The following is a 21,308-nucleotide window of genomic DNA, read 5'->3' as shown; positions in this document are numbered from 1 at the left end:
TGGCCAAAGGCTGAAAGGACTTGGAGCGATTCTGTGTCTACTACATTCTCTGCTTTTGCAAGCTTTCCCCTGCTAAAGGTCACATTCCCAGATGACAGCTGTTTAGCAAAGGTTATTACTTCAACACTGGAGAAGGGTTTTTCCCCCTTTCATAGGCTGCACTATGAATAGCTGCATAAGTTCAGTGCTGCTGCATCAGAGAACTCATCAGGACACATGCTGCTGTTTAGGAAGGAAAAGAAACACCACGACTTCATGGAAAAATCTAAACATTCAGAAGTCACACACAACGAAAAGGGAAGGATCTCGACAGAAGCAACCAAAATCACATGAGGAAGGCATTCAGAGGAAATTCCAAGAGAACAGGAGAAATTTAAAAAGAAAATGCAATAGTTAGACCTGGGAAGAACATAGAAATCAAATATAAAGGCACTCACAGAGAAGCTAGCATCAGGGTGGCTGTAAACCTACTACAGGACTAACGGGGGCAGGGAAGGAGCACAAACTCAGCATCAGGCTCACTTTCACACACAAGCTATGAGAAACATCCCCAGATCGTCCCACGTCCTTTGATCCTAAGGAGAAGACAGACAGGTGGCAGCACTACAGGCAGAGGAGAAGTGTTGGGTTCGAGACACCAGGACAAGGCAGCGGGGGGCCAGCGGGGGACACCGGGGAGGTGAGGGCACTAGACTGCTCTAGATACTACAGTACCACTACCGTGGGGTGCCGAACTCACTCTGAAGGACGCTTATAGTAGCCTGGGCTCGAATCCACGTTATGGAGGGGTTTTGCCTCAAGTCATTCCTCCTGGGGTCGTTGCTGGCCCTGCACTCGTAAGTCCCAGAGTCTTCCAGGGTGAGGCGGGTTATTCTCAGCACGCTCACCCCGTTCGCCCCGTAGGCCGTGTTAATGGTGACACGGCGCTTCCGAGCGCCATCCCACAGCTGTTTGAAAGACTCAGCCCGGTTGACTTCAGCATACCACCACTGGATCTCTGGAGTGGGATTCCCAACCACATCACAGTACAGTTCAAAGGCGTCCCCCGTGAGCTTAGTTTCTGACATGGGCGACTTGACAAACCCAGCTAGAGGGAGGGGCAGCAGAAACGCAGTGACAGAGCAGCAGAAAACAAAAGATCTTATAAAGAACAAAGCAACGAGGTACAGAAAACAGTCAGATCAGACAGTGGCAATCTACAGTGACAGCTGCTAACGTGACTTTTAGAGAAAAAGCACAACACTGAGCACTGGCAGCTGAAGGTTAACGCATGAAGAGCACAGTGCTCACAGAGGTGAGAGGGATGCGCACGGGCAGAAAGGTCGCCCCGTTAGTTAGGAAGCACCTTTGGTGCTGCTCACTTCTAGAGACCATACAGTGTTTGCCTTTTGAGACAGGATGCTGTGCTGACGTTCACAAGCAGGGCAAAACATCCTTATTATGTGAAATCCTTCAATACTTACCAGCTTCCAAGCAACATCAGGAGCGCAGACACACTAAACTGTCCTTCAATCCTATTTTCACAGGTATCTATCGAAAACTGGGCTGCCTTAAAGCCGGTCTCTTCCCCCACACGCCTGCCTCCCCCTAAAACTAAAAGATTACAATGCAGCTGGCCAGACAGATTATGCAGCACAACCCATCAGATGGCTGAGCTCCCCGGGCAGCAGGGCTCCCAGCCGCAGGCAGAGTGCCACACAAATAGAGACCGATGCAGCCCTCCCCTCAACACCACGGGTTATTTTCAGGATGAGGACTGTTAGTTCAGCAGTAACGTTCCTGAAGCATGTGCCTTAGGAAGCACTTCATGGAGCTACAAGAACAAACGCTGCAAAGAAGTCAATTAGTACCAGAAATCATTCCAATTACAAACCCATCTGACGAGGATTTTCATAGCCTGGCACTCCAGCACTACAGACAGGTGAGCTCCGTGCTCCCAGAAATACCACTGCAAATAATCCATTGCTGGAGGGAGAGGAAAAGGTGTCGCAAGAGAGGTGCTGTAATTACCAGCAGTTACAAACCATGCTAAGAACACCGTGCTGCTCCTCGGGGCTGATGAGGATCACACTGCTCTCACATCTCTGCTTCAGCTAACAAAGCAGGCTGGGTTATGGTCCTGCTCTGCTGGACCTGTCCCCATTTCAAGGAACCCCTGAGTGAGGAAACCTGGCATTTCCAAAGAGGCAGAAATCAAGCAGCAAGAGCTGTCTGAACGTGCTCTGCTGGATGCAAAGGGGGAAAGCGACAGCAGGCCACAGCCCACCTTCTCTCCAGGGCTTAGTGCTCCCACAGTAAGGCAGACAGAACAAGCTGCTAAAAGCTTTGCCCTTTAGTTTGATGCTGCATTAGCTACACTGTTAAAATATTGTAACTTGTGCAAAAAGCCTAAGAAAAAAGATTAAACAGGATGACTGCATCCAAAGGAGTCCTCAGCAAATATTCTCGGGGTTTAAGTTCTAAACCCTGGGTTTCCATCAGTTCCAAATCCTCTTGAAAATCAATGTCTGAGATTATGATAAATTTCAATGCAACACTACCAGGAGCTCAGAAACGCTGCTGTCAGTACAAACATCTCCCTAACCTCCCCCATCCCATCACAACAGTGCGCTCTGAAGAGATTCCAGGTTAGAATCAAAATTCCAAGCAGAAGAAATGGGAAGGAAGGTGGCAGAAAAACCCTCATGTGCAGATTAAAAACACCTGAGGTTACAAAGGACTGGCAGTGCCATCAAGAACTGCAGGTAAGAGTCCACAGTTAACGCACACATGCTCAGTAGCTGTGAAACAGCCAAGGCAGTGCATCAAACAGCATCAGTAAATCTGTAAAGGCAACACTTCCAGCTACTGCACACCTGTCAGAGGGCATTTCTGATGGAAACACCCAGCCAGAAGCAGCAGAAAGCGCTGAGACCTGCCAGTACCCAGCAGACACATTAAGAGAAAGGGTTGAACAAGAGCTAAACGTTACACTGATGTTTGCTGCGACACAACGGGCGCCTGGAAACTGAAGGACTGCTGCTTTTTGGCATCTGCCATTTCTGCAATTGTTCAAAACCAAACACAAAATGACACTGTACAGATTTCATTGCTTACATAAGAGGCTTTCCGTGCCCAACAGTTTCCTTACTTGGTCTTCTCCTCTGCACAGCACTCACTGCTTTGTTACTGTCACGTTCTGCACAGCTCTAGAAATAGGAGCGTCAGAAGAAAGACTGCAAAACACAAGCATGTCAAGATCACACCAGAACCAACTGACAGCTGAGCAACTGCCCGTGTTTGTATGAGTTAAACCTGTACACTGCAGGGAAGCACCCACGGCAAGAAGAATTTCTACCTTCAGCATGCAAACGTCAGCCCCAGACAGAAGAACAGAGCAGAAGAGAGGTTAACATCCAACTGCTTGCCAAGGCCAGGGCTCTGGGGAAGGAGGCAATGGATCTATCGCACCTTAAGATGCCAAAGAAGGAGCAGAACAAGCCCAAGTCTTACGTGGATCCTTACTGACCACTGCAGTAGGTGTGAGTGCCTTCAAATGCTTACAAGGAAACATTGTTATGAACTTTCAGTAGTATCAGTGACAGCCGTATTTATCCTTATAGCCACCTGGAAGTTCTCCTGTTACTGTGACCTTCCCTCATTCAAAGAAAAAGGTGTTTTGTGCTATTTCTGAACTCTAATTGCTGCTGTGCAGAAAAGAACAAAGAATAACCCAGTGTTAAATACTCTTCACAAGGTTTTTACCAGATATCCCGAGGTAAAATGACTTATCACAGTCCGGAAGATGGAGCAAAGCACGCTATTCTGTTTCCAACCAAAACCTTTTGTTAATAATTTATGGTTATCTGCCTAACAGAATGAACAAAGGGCAGGCAGAAGTTTCCATGTGCAGCAACAGAAACACAAAGCAGACTCTCAGAGCCAGAAGGACAGAAAAGCTCAACACTGCCTGGAGTTCAGGAGGGGAGAGCGGATGAGCAGGCTGACGATTTAAGTGCAGAAGCTTAGCTTTACCATTCCTGTTTCCACTGATGAGGCTCCATCAACAAAAGAAACCTGTTCAGATTAATTCTTCACTAGCCAATATCTGAGCCACCTGTTGGACAGAAGTGAGTGAGGCCAAGCCAAGCTACATCCCAGCTTTGGAACATAAATGACTTGCAGCTCTGCATACCAGCAATACCCCTTCCAACTTCAATGGCAGCAGCCCTGAACACACTGCCCTTAGTGACAGAACCCAGAGAAGAGCCAGCAGCATCCACCTAAGAACGGGTGTGGGAGATGCAATAAACCTCATCTGCTTGCTGACGTTGGCTGAATTCTGAATTCACAGAGCTGAATTCTGCATACAGCCACGATGGGAGTGCTTTCAGAGGCACGAAAAACACTGAACTGTCATTCTGACCAGCTTCTGAAGCCTGTTGCAGCAGCTTGTACCCTGCCTTGGCAGGAGACCAAGGCAAAAACACCCAAAAGACAATTTCTGAATAGCTCTGAACCACCATGGCTGTGACCAAAGAGCTTAAATCCCTCACTTGTTTAAATGAGCACATACAAAAAGAGGATCCTTAGCAGACTGACAATCAGTACAGAATACACCCACAGTCAAAAAACAGCACGAAGGTGGTACCTGACAGTCATCCTTAGCTGCAAAATGCCTGCCACCATGCAAACACCTTTTCAGTACTGAAACCCCACACCAGATGCACCAGGTTGCTAAAGAATCGATGCCATTGGCACGGGAGAAGCAGAGGGAGAATATTAACCCAAATTAACAGCTAGTCCTAGAAAATGATGCTAAAAATAAAACTAGGTTCTGTCTTTAAGAAGATGCAGATGAATGTCAGCAGAGGTAACACTAGGCCTGTCCCAGCACGACAGAAGCAGCCAGGACCACATGAAATGCAGGTATTCTTGTGTTATTTGTAATTCCAGTTACCGGAAGAAAGAAAACAGTTCAAACCCAGCTCCAAAATGAGAAAAGCATTTGGAAGGTAAGCACAAAAAGCACACCTGATTCCAGCGTGAACCCACAGCGCAGCTTTGGGACTGAATGCTCTGCAGATGGTCATTATGTACAACCAAAGCCATCCTGTACACAGCCTGCTGCCTCACAGTTGTCCCAGCAGGCTGCCAAATGCCCCTATTCCACCACTTGCACAGCTCTGGAGATCCTGTTCCTGTGTCCTACTTGAGAACTTTGCCTGCAATTCCTTCTGTATAGAACGAAAAGAGCTGATACAGCCATTTATTCTGTTCTTTTTGGTCTCTGAACACCCATAAAAGGTTCCTTATTAATATACAGCTATTCATTTTCACAAATAAATGGTTTCAGAATGGCTTTCCTAAATGGGACAACGAAAGACCAAACAGATTTGCTGAAGAGCTTTGCTGTCGTTGCCCTAAAACACTCCAGACGAGATACAGATGGCACCAGCAAACACCATCACCATCTTTATGCTGAGGTTTATTGCTGGGTTTTTAGCACCAGAAGTAGGCCTTAGGGTTGAAGCTTCCAATAAGGTCTTTTTTTAAAGAGCTCTCGTGATACCCTTTTCCTGACTGCTATTAGCAATTACAGATGCCAATACATGTTTCTCTTCCCCCACAAACGTTTTCTTGCATTCCCAAATACCCTGGGCTCTGCAGAGGTGAAGCCATGCCAAGCTTTATGACCACCATAGCAGATAAATCACTGGATCTTCAATCCTGGAGTGATATAAAAAAAAGAAAGGTGCATTTATGAGGATTTATGAGGGAAAAACCACAATTCAACCTGATGTGAATGCTTCCGAAATGCCGCATTTGTACCATCCCAGGATTCCAAGTGCAGCTGGAGCTGCTCCTGCTTTCAGGAAGGGAGGAGGAAATGACTCCATCACCACACTGAATCACACATACTCTAAGGCCGCTTTCTTTCCCTCACTTCAGCCTGTTTTCAACTTTATTACCCGATAAATCTCACCTCTGACTTGTATCAGGATATCAAAGAGCTACATCAGAAGCTGTCCAGCTCTTCTTCCCATCTTCCCACCATGTCCATCACCTGGAAGCCTAAGCAACAACCGTCTGCTATTTAACAGGGACTGCGCCTCATTAACACGTTTTTCTTCCTCACTGAAAAGGTGTTAATTATGTGATAAATTTTTCCAAGTGGAAAAGAAAAAGACCACAATCCCTCTGACAATGCACTGCACTCCATTTCATGTGGGCAGAAAAAAACCCAGCCTAATTAATATGTAGTGCCTTCCCAATACTGACCTTTACTAAAAGGAAAGTATTGGAAATTCAGTTAAATCTGTAGATAAGAGTGACAGCCATGCTCTGGATAGAGCAGAAGGGTGAGAATTATCCATTCCACAAAGAGCAGTACAGCATACCACCTGATTTCACTCACCACCTAGCGGGTTTCATGGCTTCCCCACTCATTTATCACCTGAGAACACAGCCTTTAATCACATTGCCCACCAGAAGCAGGATTGGTTTCATATCACCGATAAGCAGGGGGTTTAATTTTCGCAGTGCTCTCACTGCTCAAGAACCTGAATTCCTGCAATCTCATCTTGCAGCTTCACACAGGTGAATGCAGGCTACAACTTGCTATGGGGGAAAACATTACCCGGAGAGCATCATGCAAAATGCATGAGCCCTTGATGGAGCATTAGATTCACTGCACAGAGCAGGAAACCTGAGGATTACTTTCTCCAAGTCCACAGACAGGAGGATTAACGTTGTCTGGATTCAGACCAACATTCCCCAGTGCTTTAGGAAGCCTTGCTGAGTCTGACGTGCAAAAAAGATTTATGGCCCAACTAATTCCATTCGTTTGCTGAAGTAAAAATTCAGGGAGCCTTTAAGTAAATGGTTCAGAGCCTCCCCTGCTGCAAGGCCGTCTTGGGAACACATCCTGCATAGCCAACAGAAACTCCTCTGCACGAAGAAACGACCGGCTCCTGGGTCATAAATCAGAGCTCAGACTGGAAAGGATTTCTGAAGGTCCTCTGCTGCAACCGCCTCTTCCAAAAGAAGAAGCCAGTCGGATCAGGGCGAGGACTGCAAGCTGCCCATTCATCCCTTCCACAGCCACACAGTGCACGCCTCCATTCAAGGCCTCCCTCACAATTAACGGGCAATGCTTAACTTCACACTTTCAGCAGCAGCTTCCATCTTAGGTCACTTCTTTTCCAAAAGGTGATCTCACCAGCTTTCACAATTTAATGAAAAAACAACCTGTAGGCAGAAACAGCACCAGCATGTAGTAGGAACTACACCTGTGCAGCTCTGATTTCAGAAAGCTGTTTGCACCTCAAGTACAATCCCAGTTTCAACTCTTTCCAGGCATCTCTCACGTTCAGACATCACTGTATGAGTTGTGGTCCGTGTTTACAGTGCAACAATCCCATGCCTGTACATCTGATAACACAAGGCAGGAGAAAAGAAAATGGTTCCAAGTCTGGAATACACAGCAAGAGAAGAATAATCAGAACAACAAACAATACCTGCTGCCTCATTTTGGCTGTATGGGTGTCAGCCTGTTAGCTGCTGTCACACTTACAAGTGTAGTGGTCTGCCTGCGGTTTTTCCTACTTCTTTAGCTGGGGAGAACAAAGTTCCTCTGCAGAACAGCACAGTCGGAGGCACCAAGTGCAACACAGACTGAATCACACTCCATTCTGTACAGGAAACAAACCTTGATAACACATTTTAATTGAAGACTTGATTACAGCACGTTACACACACTGATGTTTCTGCAAAGGGCTCAGGAATGCTGACTACTAATGCAGTGCACTGCACGTACCACCTATTCAGATGACACAGAGGGAGTGACTGAGTGAGGAGATGCTATTTCTACACATCTATGTCCCTGTAGAGCATTCTCAAGATCCCACCATAACTCTTCTGCTGAGTGCAAGCTTCACTTTCAGTTTATAGGCTCTTCCTTACCAAAGCCTGCTTTTTGTTTTAAGCCCCACTGCTTAGAGGAACTGAACAAACATCTAGAAAGCTCCAAGTGTCTCTGTCCTGTGAGTTCATTTATTAAAGCGATTCTCTCTGCTTTGGATGTCCTGGTTGGATGAGTTTACTACTGCCAACACCACTGCAGACACGATATAAAAGCCTTATGAAAGTCCTCAGATCCTTATAACGTTAGAATCAACGCTCTCAAACAAACAACTCAGAGACACGATGAAGCCAACTGATCCACCTGAAACATTAACTTGCCTGCAGAATGAGATCCAGAACAGCAAGTTCATCCATTTGTTCCGTGCCACAGAAAGCACATTTGTTTGTATTTCAAAGCCAACAGTAAAGGACTGCTCTTGGAAGTCTTTGAAGTAGCTCACATCCACCTCCTGTTACACAAAGACAACGGACAAATCCTAGACAGAACTGCATTTAGTTAAGCACGAGCTTGAAACGCTGCATAAGAAAAGCAACTCTGGTTATCTTCATTGAGCAGCTCCCTCAGCCCAACACCTTATATAGCATCAATTCAACAGCAGCGGATGACAAAGCCATGCCGTGACTCCAGGACACACACACCCCAATTCAGATTGAAAACCCCTGGTAACCTGACAGCGCTTTAAAGCCCCAAAGAGGTTTGTCATTACTGGGCTCCTGAGCACAACACGGGCTGCTAAGTGCTCCCCAGGGCTCTCACTAAAGAACTGCTGCAGGAGTCCAGAGACTCTGGGCAGCTTCCATGCTGCAGCCGAGCAATTCCTGTTTGTTCAGAGGTGCACGTTGTCAGGAAGCTGGTTTCAACACTCCAAGCAGCATTTACTGCAACAGACTTCCTTCCACAAAGGATTTCCAGCCCAGCTTCTGCAGGTTTTTCCAAAGATTAAGCCTGCACTGTCCTCTGAAGGGGAAGGCATTATTCTCCAGTTCTTTCCATTCCTGCTTCTTCCCGACTCAAGTTAGGGACAAAAGGCTTACAATCATCCATGCAGGGGCAAAAAAAGAACAAGCCAAGATTTAATAGTTTTAACTCCTTTTTAGGTCACTACACAAATACTTTTGTTGTAGCTAAGGAACGTACAAGAGCTCTAAAACACAAAGACATCATTCCTCCATACTGCCAAGAAGTAACGAGGGTTAACAACCAGGATCCCATTCTCTAGAAGTAATTGGGAAGAAACTCAGCTTCACAACACAGAAAAGTTACCAACAGCTCAGCTTCTCAGAGAAGACAGCAGTTTAAATCTGTCCAGCATTCACACCTAACACAGCAACTGAAGCCTGCTTCCTGGAGATCCCAAAAATATTTTAAGAGGACTGAATCTGCATCCCAAAGATGCTGGAATCACCGTAAGATGCTGGGTACAGATCACAAAAAAATAAATCTCGTGTTCAGCTGAGTTATTTTAAACCCTCAAATCATTCCCTTAGCAAGCCAAAGGTTAGAAGCACTTCCCAGTTTTGCTTTGACCTTTCCTGATCCAACAACTGTGTTTGAAAGGAGACTGATCACGTTTGTCCCTGTGCAAGGGAAGCAGGCACTGCATAGCAAACCTGGTTTTGCCTCTTTCTACAGGAGGAGCTGCTCCATCTCATCTGTGATAAAGGAAAGTGGGATGTTTTAACACACCAACCTCTGCAGAACTGCTGGATTATGTAACAGGTCACACAACCCGAGGTGGGGCTGCAACCAACTCATTCAGAAAGAACAGAAATAAACAGGGGAAAAAAAAAAAACAGAAAGCACACATTAGCAGATGGAACAATGCATTTTAACATGCAAGGCAGAGTTTAACTTTCCACAGAGGGAGATTTGCCTGATAGCAGTATGTGAAATGCTCCAGGAATGGGAGGCAGAGAAGGGATGTTTCCTCCAGCAGTTCACGCTTTTATAGCTGCAGAGAACTTCTGTCTACGAACTGCTAACTTCAGCTCACACACCAGGTTACGACCCACCTGTCAGCCCGTTTCCCAGAACACAGTGCTCTTCTATTTACAGGGAAGGAGATACATTAAGAAGATGCCACAATTTGCTAAACTTACTGATCTTCAGGTTGCATTTGTGGCTATTCTTTCCTCCCCCCAGTGCAATTTCTCCAGTACAGTTCAGCTTCTCCCCGTTTTGACAAACCTGTGACTCCAACGTGCCTCTACTCACCAAGTCTTTGCTAACACAGAGAGCCCTACCAACCCGTATGTAGGACATGCCAGTACAAACAGCTTTGCTCTCCCCACTGCTCAGTGCCAGCGCATGCAGCCGCATCAGGGCACGTCATAAATGAGATCCTTCTTTGGACCAGGGCTTTGATCTCGCGTGGCCTACTGACACTGCTCAGATTATTCGGACAGAAATAAACTTCCGAGGGCAGCTCCTCCACAGCATCAAACACCACTATTTAGAAAATCAAATTCAAATTCTACTCCAAACGAGATTGATGCGAGCTTAACTGACCGTTACCCACACTGTGCAGCTGATGGTCAACCTGCTCCTATGACTCACATAAGCGATGCACAGGAGGACAACTACACCCTAAAAACATCCAGCATGGATAAGAGGGACCATTTGGAGCTTCTGGGTTTACTAGAGTCAGCCTTACAACTTTAAATGCAGCCTGGAGTCCTCTTGCCCAAAGACTCCTATTTCTCCTGCAGCAGAAACAGCAACTCAATTAGAGAAGGAGCGCATCCGGACTCTCCAAGCAGGTAAAGCAAAAGGGAGCTGACATAAAGTAATGACATAAATGTGATCCTTTGCTCAGCATGAGGAAGAAAAACACTTCTGTTTGGACTCTGCACACTGTGGATATATTAGAGATAACATGATGGGGTGAAAACCAGAAGGGAGGGCAAGGATTAAGCATTTCACTGCAAAACAAAAGTAGCAGTCAAGGCCTCATGTGCCTGAGCAGCCCAAAGAACTCACATGCAGCCTCATGAATACACCAGAGAGTCTAAACTCACAGCTGAGGGTCTCTTCCAAGAACATTCAGCTTCATTTTAGAGACTGTGCAGTGTTTGAGAACACCATGACCTAAAGCATTTTGTTGAGTTCCTGTGGCAATAATCTGCCTGACTTCCAGCAAAAAAGTTAGTTCTCTTTATTCTTTATCATGGCAACTCTTGAAGAGCTGTTGCACCTAACATGATGGCTGCATCAAGGAGCCTTTCACATGTTCTTCAACCAAAAAACCCTCATTTGGCTCTGCAGTTGTTTTACAAAGGTGTCCTTTAAAATACCTTATTGGAGATCAGACCAAAGCATTTATTCTGGATCAGGCCCTTCCCTGCAATGGACGTGGGAGGAATGTCACAGCAGGGCAAAGAATCATTTCCTGACACTTACTCTGCTCAGGGACTTCCTAAACCAGGTGATATTTTCATGGCCATCTGAGAGCAAGTTTGCATTTCTCAAAGAAAAAAAAAAAAAAAAAAAAAAGCTTTGTTTAGTAATTTTCCATCTCTGAAAGGCAAGAGCTCTCAATTCACAAAGGAGGACGACAGTGTAACACTTAGGAAACCCACTGGGAACAATAAATCCACTTTTTTTTTCTGTCACACTGAGGACAGTGAGAGAATAGCATCAGCAGGCAAGGCATGCTCACCTCAGTGCCCACACAGCCAGCTCCAGGTTAGCACTTGTTAGGTGCTGCAGAAAGAACAGGATAAATGATTCCTGCAGTTGATTTGCTGCCTAGAAAAGGCATAAAGAAAAAAGGAGACGATGCTCTGCTGAAAAATCTGAGTGTGGGTCACTGAGAAACAGTTAGAATTCAGATATTTACTCACGGTATGTTGGAAAGCCCCACAATGTTCTGTATCTACCGAGACTGAAGATACAAGATCTAAGCATCGCTTCATTCATTCCCTCCCTTCTACTGTTCCTGCCCTGATCACTATTTGTAGCAGTTTAAAAGCTGCTCCTACGTCACCTTTCTGCTCCATTCTCACAAGCTCCCTTTCTAGAATCCCAAAATGCCTCCCTCCTTAACTCCATACGGCTCCAGATCGAGGTCACTACACAGATCCTGCTATGGCTAAAAATAGGAGCTCCACGAATCCCAGACCAAAGCCCACAGCTTTGCCCAAACCTATCTTGTACTCCTCAGGGAGACCAGAAGTTGCTCTTGAGCACTACAGAACTTACAGCAAAGTGCTGAAAAACTGCCAGTTGAAAATGAAATGAATTCCGTGTGGAAGCAAATCAATGCTGTGTCTCGGTCTGACATCAGGCTCAGCATCCGTAAGAGATGGGAGCTGTCCTGTTCACTTCAAGAAGAAAATGCTGCATTGCTTCTCATTGTCATCGCTGTCAAGGATGCAGAAAAACTGAGCTGCATTGTAACCAATCTGAACACAACAGAAGGAAATGAAGAACGCTTCTTGAAGGAAATGAGAGAACATTTATACTCCTGTCATGTTTGACAACAAGCAGTGAAGCTCTCGGTACAGAACAGTTACAGTCAAGGTATTCAAGTATCATCCACAGCCCTTTGCATAAAGGAACAGGCACAAACTGAGTACAGCTCAAGTGCAGCAAGCCACAGGTGACAGCACTTAGATCGAGGAGGAATCCAAAGGTGAAGGTAATCTAAAGCATTGTAAAACCTTGTATGATGGGAACCAGTCATCAAATGAACCCTAAATACAGCAAAAAGGAGATAAAAGGGACAAAGACCTGCCCACAGAGACTTCTGAAAACACATTAATGTGCAGCACAAGACCTGAGGTCCAGCAGCTGCAGGGCTCAGGAAACACTTCCCTGGGCACCCCTCATCCAGCCAGCTGAAAGCCCCAGCAGCAGCTACCAGCTGAGCCCACGGTTCATGGAGCCTGGCAGCCACAGGACAAAGGGGAACTGAATCAGAACTGATTCTACCATTGGCCGAGGCTGAACAGGACGTGATCTCCAAGTTATGAGATTTCTAGTTTCCAGAGTCACTGAGGCCATCTATCACAGGTGTGGGGCTGCTTAACAGAGCCAACACTGACAGTGCTCAGCGACAGACTCAAGACACTCAGGGTAACTCAGCATGCGTGGAATAAATTGCTTATTTGGTGACTTTCTGGCTTAAAACAGATGCTGCAATATCAATTAATATGCTGCCGCATTTGCACAAGAACGGAAATATAAAGTAACATGATATAAAATGCCAGAGAGCAAGTTGGCTGCTTGCAATTGTGGCTGCTTAATGCAAAGGAGAGAAGATGAAATAATATTATGCGGAAAGCAGCTTTAGGTAAACTATTTGAACACCCAGGTTAGAATGCCCAGAGCAGAAACTAACAAAGTGCAAGGACAGGAAGCGTGCTGCCCTTGCTCAAAGCCATATGGAAGACCAGATCAGCAGCACTCTGACAAACACAGCCTTCCCGAGCTCCTTACCCTCTGTTCTCAGCCTGCCTTCCCCCCACTAACCCTGATCACTAACCCTGATCGCAGCCTGCTCCAACAGCAAACGAAACCTACAGACCCAAGTAACCCACACAGCAGTTACTCTGCCTTTCTTAACTGGAGCACAGTTCCAAGCATTACCAAAAAACACCCATGCCAAATTCTCATAACATCTGTCACAATTTCAGATCCTTTATCAAGGTATCATTTCCCCCCAAACCAAGCAGCCCTGATTTACACAACCACCTCCAAAGCAATCTTCATTGCTCTTTCAGGTTCTGGCCTGCAAGACTCATTTCAGATCTTCCTTATGTTCCGTATTTCCATCATCTCCACTTATGCCAGTCATTAAATACCCCTCACAGCAACACAGTAGTTTCTTAATACTGCAAACACACGTGTGACTACAACAGCATTAACAGTAGAGCTTGACTGCAACTGGTAACTGCATGCAGACCTGTTCCTTCGGAGGAGCTCTGAATCAATATGCAGGGAACTCAATACCTGCATTCTTGCAAGTCGAACCTGCTAAAGTAGCTTATTTTAGCTCATCCCCACCAAGCTCTTCTGGCACAAACCAGGCCAAAAAGACCAAAAATAAAATCCAGGAGCAGCCCATCAATATGGCACTTGTTTTTCCAACTGCTTTAAGCTCTGGACTGATGGCGTCTTTTCACATCTTCCCTTTTCTCATCCACAGCACTCCCTCTATCCTCCTTTCTTACTAAATGCATCTATTTGAGGCTTCCAAGCAAACAAACGAGCTCCAGGGAGAGCCTCTGTGATCCCCACATCTACACCAAACTAACATAATTGACATAATGTGGCAAGTAGTAAATAATGACGCTACTTAGCTGCACCAAGGCTTAATAGATTCATTAATGCATCATTTTACAACATGTACTATTAAACAAGCCCATAGGAATTACAGCATTCCAAGGCTTGGGTTTGTTTTTTCCTCATTCATAGCAGAACAGGACATCACAACCCAATTAGCCTCTATAAAAAGGTTTCACAATGCAAATTCATTTAGCCAGTTAGCGTCTTGGACTCTGCTCCTCTTCGTGTGCAAAGTTTGTAGATCTGTTGTTCCTCTTTCACACCTCCCCCCAACTTTTTTTTTTTTTTTGTATATAAAAACACTGTGATCTGACACAGAACACCAACAGTTTACACAAACACACGCTCCTGAGACAGGTCTGACACTGCACTTGTTATACTGAAATCCCAAAGTTCCTCCAAAGAGGGGAGAATAGATAGGATGCTTCTTCATTCTTCTTTTAAACACAGCTGCAAAGCAGAAATCTAGGATCTTAGAGATTGTTTGTTTGTTTTTTACCTCTCTCCATCCAAACCCCTTGGGATAAAAAGCTGTCCTGCCCTACAGCCTCCAACAGTGTAACTGAGGGTCCTACTTACCCAGCACACAGAGGGTGATGAGGCACTGGCACAGGTTGCCCAAGGAGGCTGTGATGCCCCATCCCTGCAGGCATTCAGGGCCAGGCTGGATGTGGCTCTGGGCAGCCTGGGCTGCTGGTTGGTGACCTGCACACAGCAGGGGGTTGGAACTGGATGAGCATTGTGCTCCTCTGCAACCCAGGCCATTCTGTGATTCAACCCAGCTCAGAGCCCACTGCTCACACTTCCCCACACACACACACACCCTGCTGCAGCCAAAATCTGATGCTGACATCTCAGTGCTGTTCTCCACTGCGTTCTGAACAGGAATAGTGAAAAAAAGCTCCACTCTCCAAAATCTTCTAATCCTTAATTCTAGCAGATATCTACACCTTCTGACACCGCCTGATGAATCCTTCCCAGCTTCCAAAGTTGTCTTTCTGCTCAAATGAGTTTGCGTCAACACTGAAGAGGTGACTTCAACCACACAGATGACCCAAAAAAGCTTCAAGCTTGTCAAGAGAACATGAATTTTTAAAAGTCTACTGTAGTTATCTTGCTAGTGGATGAATACTCCCAAGACCTTCAATCCAGGCTGAAATTATTTTTAGATATAATTAGACTGAATCTCCCGTAATGACATAAGAAACAACGCAGCACACAATGGCAGAGGAAGTGAAAGCATTCAGTAGTAAGATTTTGTGAAAGGCACGTAAAAAATGGTTCAATTATCTGAATGTGAACAACTGGACATTATTTTCTGATACAGAATTTTGACAATCCTCCTCCACCAGACTGGAACTGCAGACAGACAATCCCAGTTCAGTGCCCAAGAAGACAATGGGAGAAACCTATCTGATGAACAAAGCCTTACTGCCATGGTTTGAGGCCACTTACCCATGACAATCTGATCTACTGCAAAGTCAGTAAAGCACAGCTGTGAACAGAGGAGAAAACAGCCGCCGTGTTCCTAATTTCAATAGGGCAATTATGACTGCCCCAGACAAGAGACTCCTACCAAAAAATAAAACTTCATTAACACAGCTTTGTGTACCAGGTGTTTTTTCATGTACGCAAGCAAGTAGGTGAAAAACAGGATGAAATAAGATAGCTGATTGCCTAGAGCGTTATTGTTTCAATTGATAAAAGCAAAGCAAGCTGAGGTAGGGGTGGGTGCTCCATTGGATCCAACAGGATCACGACAAGTGGGAGCAGCCATCAGAAGATGCCATTTAGCAGGAACACCAAAGAACTGCTTGGTGTAGGCAGTCAAGGAACACAAAGCAGCAGTCCTGCCACGTGAAATGTGACCACTGTTAAGGATCCCACTGGACATGAGTCAAAAACATACTGTATAAAACGCATTTGTCCTGTGATGCAAATGGGAATGCCATCTGCAAGATGCACCGAGCCGTCCTTCCACTCCACTGAGCTTTGGGCTGGGCCCAAGTGGAACTGCGGCCAGTTCTGCTCATCACATTCCTGAAAACGTGACTGAAAAGCACCGGGAACAGTAAGGAAATGCAACTTACACAAAACGACCGTGACAACCGACCTAGAAAAGCACAGAAAGTAAGTGCTGATGGAAAGGAAACACTCGGAATTGTATGGATGTAAGGAATAAAACGCCACAAGAGGCAAGAGAGCTGGGTTAGGTTCACAGCTAAGAGACCTTTCCAGTTAAAAATAAGCAGAATCCATTTACCCAGCTTTCACCTCAAGAGGTTCCTCAATAGGAGCCGCAGCACCTCCATGGCTTGAAGCTGAGCAGTTTCCACACTGGTTTTACAACCGAAGGATGAATCACAGACCAGCATTGTCCTTTACAGTGCAAGTTTTTTTTTTACAATCCTCTCCTCTAAAGGAGCGCTTGCAGCAAAAGAAACAGCTCATTGTGAAGGAGAGAACGCACCTCATTCACGAGCATAACAAGCAGCCTTCCTGCAGGACTCTGCTGCTGGGACACTCAATGCTCGCAGTGTACTTCAGCACTTAGCAGCACTTCCACTTGCATTGCTTCTTGACCTAATTAACGCTGTTGTTTGAAGCGCCAGTACGAGCAGTTGACGCCTCGTTACCTGTTAGCAGATATCTGTAAAGGTTTAATGCCATTTTCAAGCGTATACAGTTAGTCATCTTGCTTGTATTTAAGTTTCCTATGAGGGAGTTGTAGGAGGAAGGAGAATAGAAATGGTGGGGAGAACAGAACTTTGAACATCTTCCTCGATGCTCAGCCCACACTCACGCTCCATAAATGCTGTACGAAACCATTCCTTAGTTTTATCTGGGGACCGCTAAAATCACATCAGAATACCAGAAGGCAATCAGTGCAAAATGGCTGAAGAGCTGCAGCCAGAAACAGCATTCACCATTTTTAAAAATGCGAGATTTTAGGGATTCTGTCCTTCAGACAAGACGTGAGAGAGCCTGCTTTAAGTGCATGCTGCCAGACCAGAGCTCTGAAAAGGGAAGAACTGGAAAAAGTGATTCAGATCGTGCAGTGCTGTGCTAAAGACTGCAAATTTAACAGGAGCAGCTCAAGTATCTACTTCAGCCGTCAGCACAGACGCAGCCATGCTCCTTTAAACCTTACCAAGTACCAGCATCTTCAAGCCTTGGTTTTGAAGGAAGCAGCTGCCAAGGTTGAAAACAAGCCACCAAGGAAGGCATGGAGTTCATCACGAAAGAGCCAAGCTCCTTTCCACAAGGAGAACACTGCTCTGAAGTGGTGACTTTCCAACCAACACCAGTTGCAAACTACAGGTTTTACACAGAGCTTCCTGACAGACTGATTTTTTCCAGCTGTTCCTCTTCAGGCTTCCTCGCCTCTCTTCTAAGCCTCCTTTCTGTCACTTCACCTAACTCACCTGCTGGACACAGACATCAAGAAATTGACAAGAGCCTCTGAAGAACCCTTGGGAAAAGTTACATTTTTGACACACAACTTTCTCTGTGATCCCTAGGTGTTTATGTAAGAGCTTGAAATATAATCCTTGTAGATGCCAAAAACCAATTTCCTGTTTTAGTCAGCTTAAATCTATACGTGGTGCTAATTAAAACTATACTGGATTACATTAATTCTAGAAAAATTCAGCAGCAATCTCTCGTCAGAAGAAAAAAGGCTGCTTCCAACAAGCACTGGGCAGTCCATGACCTGCAGCTTCAACAGGTACGTAGCTCAGTGTTGCTGTATGCAGAACGACCCCTGGCATATCACCTTTTCACTACAGCAGTGGCTACATATCAGTAACACATAATAGGATTCCTGGGCATACATCTGGGGTTTCTGCTCCCCACACCTTCAAAGCACACCCCGGCAATGTTTAGGTAGTTGCCACTGACAGATTTCCACATGCCTTTTCAAGTTAAACTGTTTTCCAAACAGCTTACCAGGAGTACATACAACCCAGAAAACAGCTGTACCTATTCTTCACGCCACAGCAAAAGTGGAAGTGATTCAGTAAGCATCCCACTGGCCAGTAGTTGCAGAAAAATCAGCTCTTCTGTGGCTGGGCCTGACGTGCAAGCTTGAAACTTGCTTCTCTGCTATGACAGCATTCAAATGGGGAGCAGAAATTCAATTGTAGCAATGCACCTTTTTCAGAAGGATCTCTGCCTTTGGAGTGCTCCAGTCCTTCCCAATAAGATTTTCACTTCTCATGTAAATTCCTAGCTCAGCACACACGCTCAGAGTATCCCCTATCATTTATTGCTGGGATAACCCTAGTTAACCACATAAAAATTAATGAGCTCCCAGAAAACTCCTGGGGTCTGTAACCTTATCTCATGCCAAAAACTGCTACTGCTAGGTTAGCTTCATGTCAGCAGTGGAAGCCAAGAGTGAAGCAGAGAAAGGCTAAGGCCTGCCATCTGCCCCCAAAATGTATTCAACTGTTGACCTTAGACACACAACTACTGTTAAAATGCAAGTGCCTGCGCTGCCTATCAAGCAGCTAGTTAGCATCCTTAGACCAGCTGCCAGCATTTGACACCTTGCTTGCTAACTCAACACATGAGCAGCTTCAAGCACACGACCTATTTAACTCACACGTCACCTCACTTCACCCAAATACCACTGGAAACATGATGTGGGCAGATTAACCTGCTGAAACCATGCTGCAATAGCACAGACTGCATCCATGCAGAAGAACCAGACTTTGTAGCCACAGCAGTCCAACTGGCCACTGACCAGCAGGATTTGCCCAGCCTCTGGTGCTCCTTAGGAAAGGCCCTCACAATGCAGAAAGCCCACAGGTTTCCTCTGTGCAACAGCATGGGTGCTTGGTTAGCAGTCACTTTGGTTTCAGACTGCAAAATGCACACATAGTGAGGAAATAAATCCACCCTGGGATGTTTGGGCTGTTGTTTCTTACATCTGCGTCTCCTATCGTTGTTAAATAGGCTGAAGGCCTCAGTGCTTCTTTCCTACAGCAAATGGTCAAAGGCGACCTCATGCTGCAATGCAAAACCTACCTCAAGAAAAAAAGGCTAGGATGGTATAAGTGCACAGCAGAGAGGATAGGGAGAGATGAGAGGCCAAAGCGGCCACAAATCAGTGCGAATAGGTGTACACGCAAGGTGTGGTTTCTCTGCAGGTAACACCTCCCCAACGCACACAAGCCTTGCAGCTGAGCTCCTGCCCTTGCCATAACGCCACACAGGGAACCCCGCACACCCCATCCCTCCTTCAGAGCCACCTCTCATCTCGCAGTGCCACAGGGTGTCCCGGCTCACCAGGAGATACACGGAGCTCCTCCAGCCCCCGACCGCCACGCACTTGGCTGCGAACTCCCCGGGGAGGAGGCACGCCGCACCACATTTAGCTCACACTCTCCTATAAAGCGCAGAGAAGGGTGGGTTTTTTTTTCCCCTTTTTTTTTTTCCCTTCCCTCTTTTACGCTCCTATCACAGCACCTCCTTAGTTGCTAAGGAACTACGACTTTATTGCATTATAAATCACCGAAAGCAACCCGGCAGATGCAGGTTCAGTGGGCGGGAGGAGACGGTCGCGCTGCCGGGCGCGGAGCACCTCAGCACCGGGCAGCGCAGCGGGGGGGGAGGCCGGGGCTTCCACTCCCCCCCCCCCCACCATACAGCAGGACTGCAGCCCCTCCCCGCCCCCCGCGAACGGCCTCGGCGCCCCCCCGCCCCACATGACCCTCGTCCCCCGCCGTAGCCGCCCCCATAGCAACCGGCGGCCCCGTGGCAACGCGCCCCCCCACCCCCCCTCAAGCTCCCCTCACGCCGCCCTCACCGTTCTGCGCGACGGAGGGCGCCGGCAGCAGCGCGGCCGTCAGCAGCAGCAGGGAGAAAGCGGCGGGGAGAGGGCCGGAGCGCGGCATCCTCCCGGCTGCGGAGGGAAGCGAGGTGGGAGGGAGGGAAGGGAGGAAGGAGGGCGGCGAAGCAGCTCCGGCTCCGTCCTTCTCCGCCGACCTCCTACCGCAGCGCAGCGCCGGCTCCCGCGACGCCACGGGCGGCTCTCGCGAGAGTTGGGAGGGGCGGCCTGGGTCTGGGCGGAGAGGGAGGGGTCACGTGGTGTGCGCAGCGCGGGATTTGCGTTTCCCCCTCAGGCGCCATCTTGCGCTCGCTTCGAGATGGGTCTGGTTGTGCTGGCGGGGAGGAGGATGCTCAGGTCCTGCGTCCGTGCAGTTTCAGTCTCTTTCCACGTGTCCCTGCAAGCACAGGGCTGGGGCTGAGGTGACGCTCTTGAAATCAGTTTTGCCTTTCAGCCGTAATCTAAAACCTCACTTTTATCCTTAATTCTCTGCAATCTGCTACTTCAAGTAGCAGATCCACATGAAGGCAGGCCAGGAGCAGCATCTCTGCTTGCTTTCATTTCACTGTTGCTGTGAGCTGGCTTTTTCCACATACCTCATTAGCAAAGATATATATATATAATATAAAATACTGACTTTGATGCTCTGTCTTGCATTGGTGGATCCCAAAGTCCATCCCAAAGCACTCTGCTTCTAGGCATGCATAGATACCCAAACCCATGAAAGACCCAACAAATAATTTTTCCCTTATGGTATAAGTTTAAACACAACTATCGCTTACCAACAGGTCTTCCCCCACCTTTCCCCTCACCCGACATTGGATTTCTGTGTGGAATTTACTCAGCAAAAGCATCGTGCATTTTATAAAAGTGTGAAATGCTGCAGTAGGTAATAAACAGGTGAAAACACTGGGAAATTCCCTCTTGTGGATAATGCAGAGGTCTGGAGCAAGAGCCTGCATGTAGTTGGGACCCACCAGCACAGAAGGCCACTTGTTGATAATTATTTAAGAAAGTAAAATAATACTGTGGGGATTTATTTTGTCTTATTTTGTTGTTGGTTTTTGGTTTTTTTTTTCCAGATTAGGTGCCCTGCCCCTCTGATTGCACAGACTGGAAGCTGAAGCCACAAAAAGTGAAAGCATTTGCCTCAGGTTAGCAGTGAAATCAACTGCAGAGAAAGCTCAAAAATTCACTCCTGGTTCACTGAACCTGCCAGCTGTCCCTAAAAATAGTCGGCATGGTCCCACCTCGAGGCTTGTTTGGTGAGCTGTGAGCAGG

The 21,308-nt window shown here is 46.7% G+C and overlaps 1 protein-coding gene across 1 annotated transcript in view; it reads right to left on the bottom strand.

Moving 5' to 3' along the window:
• NPTN (neuroplastin) overlaps positions 1–20,244 on the bottom strand; it is a 46,945-nt gene extending 26,701 nt beyond the window's left edge. Inside the window, exon 1 of the mRNA XM_048955907.1 lies at positions 20,007–20,244. Within this exon, the coding sequence (XP_048811864.1) occupies positions 20,007–20,094 (88 nt within the window). The 5' untranslated portion in view covers positions 20,095–20,244. The remainder of the gene's footprint in view (positions 1–20,006) is intronic.
• Between the last annotated feature and the right edge of the window lie 1,064 nt (positions 20,245–21,308).

Source organism: Lagopus muta, chromosome 10, assembly GCF_023343835.1.
Source record: "Lagopus muta isolate bLagMut1 chromosome 10, bLagMut1 primary, whole genome shotgun sequence".
In the NCBI taxonomy this organism is placed as follows: domain Eukaryota; kingdom Metazoa; phylum Chordata; class Aves; order Galliformes; family Phasianidae; genus Lagopus; species Lagopus muta.
This window is presented reverse-complemented; position numbering and strand designations above follow the sequence as displayed.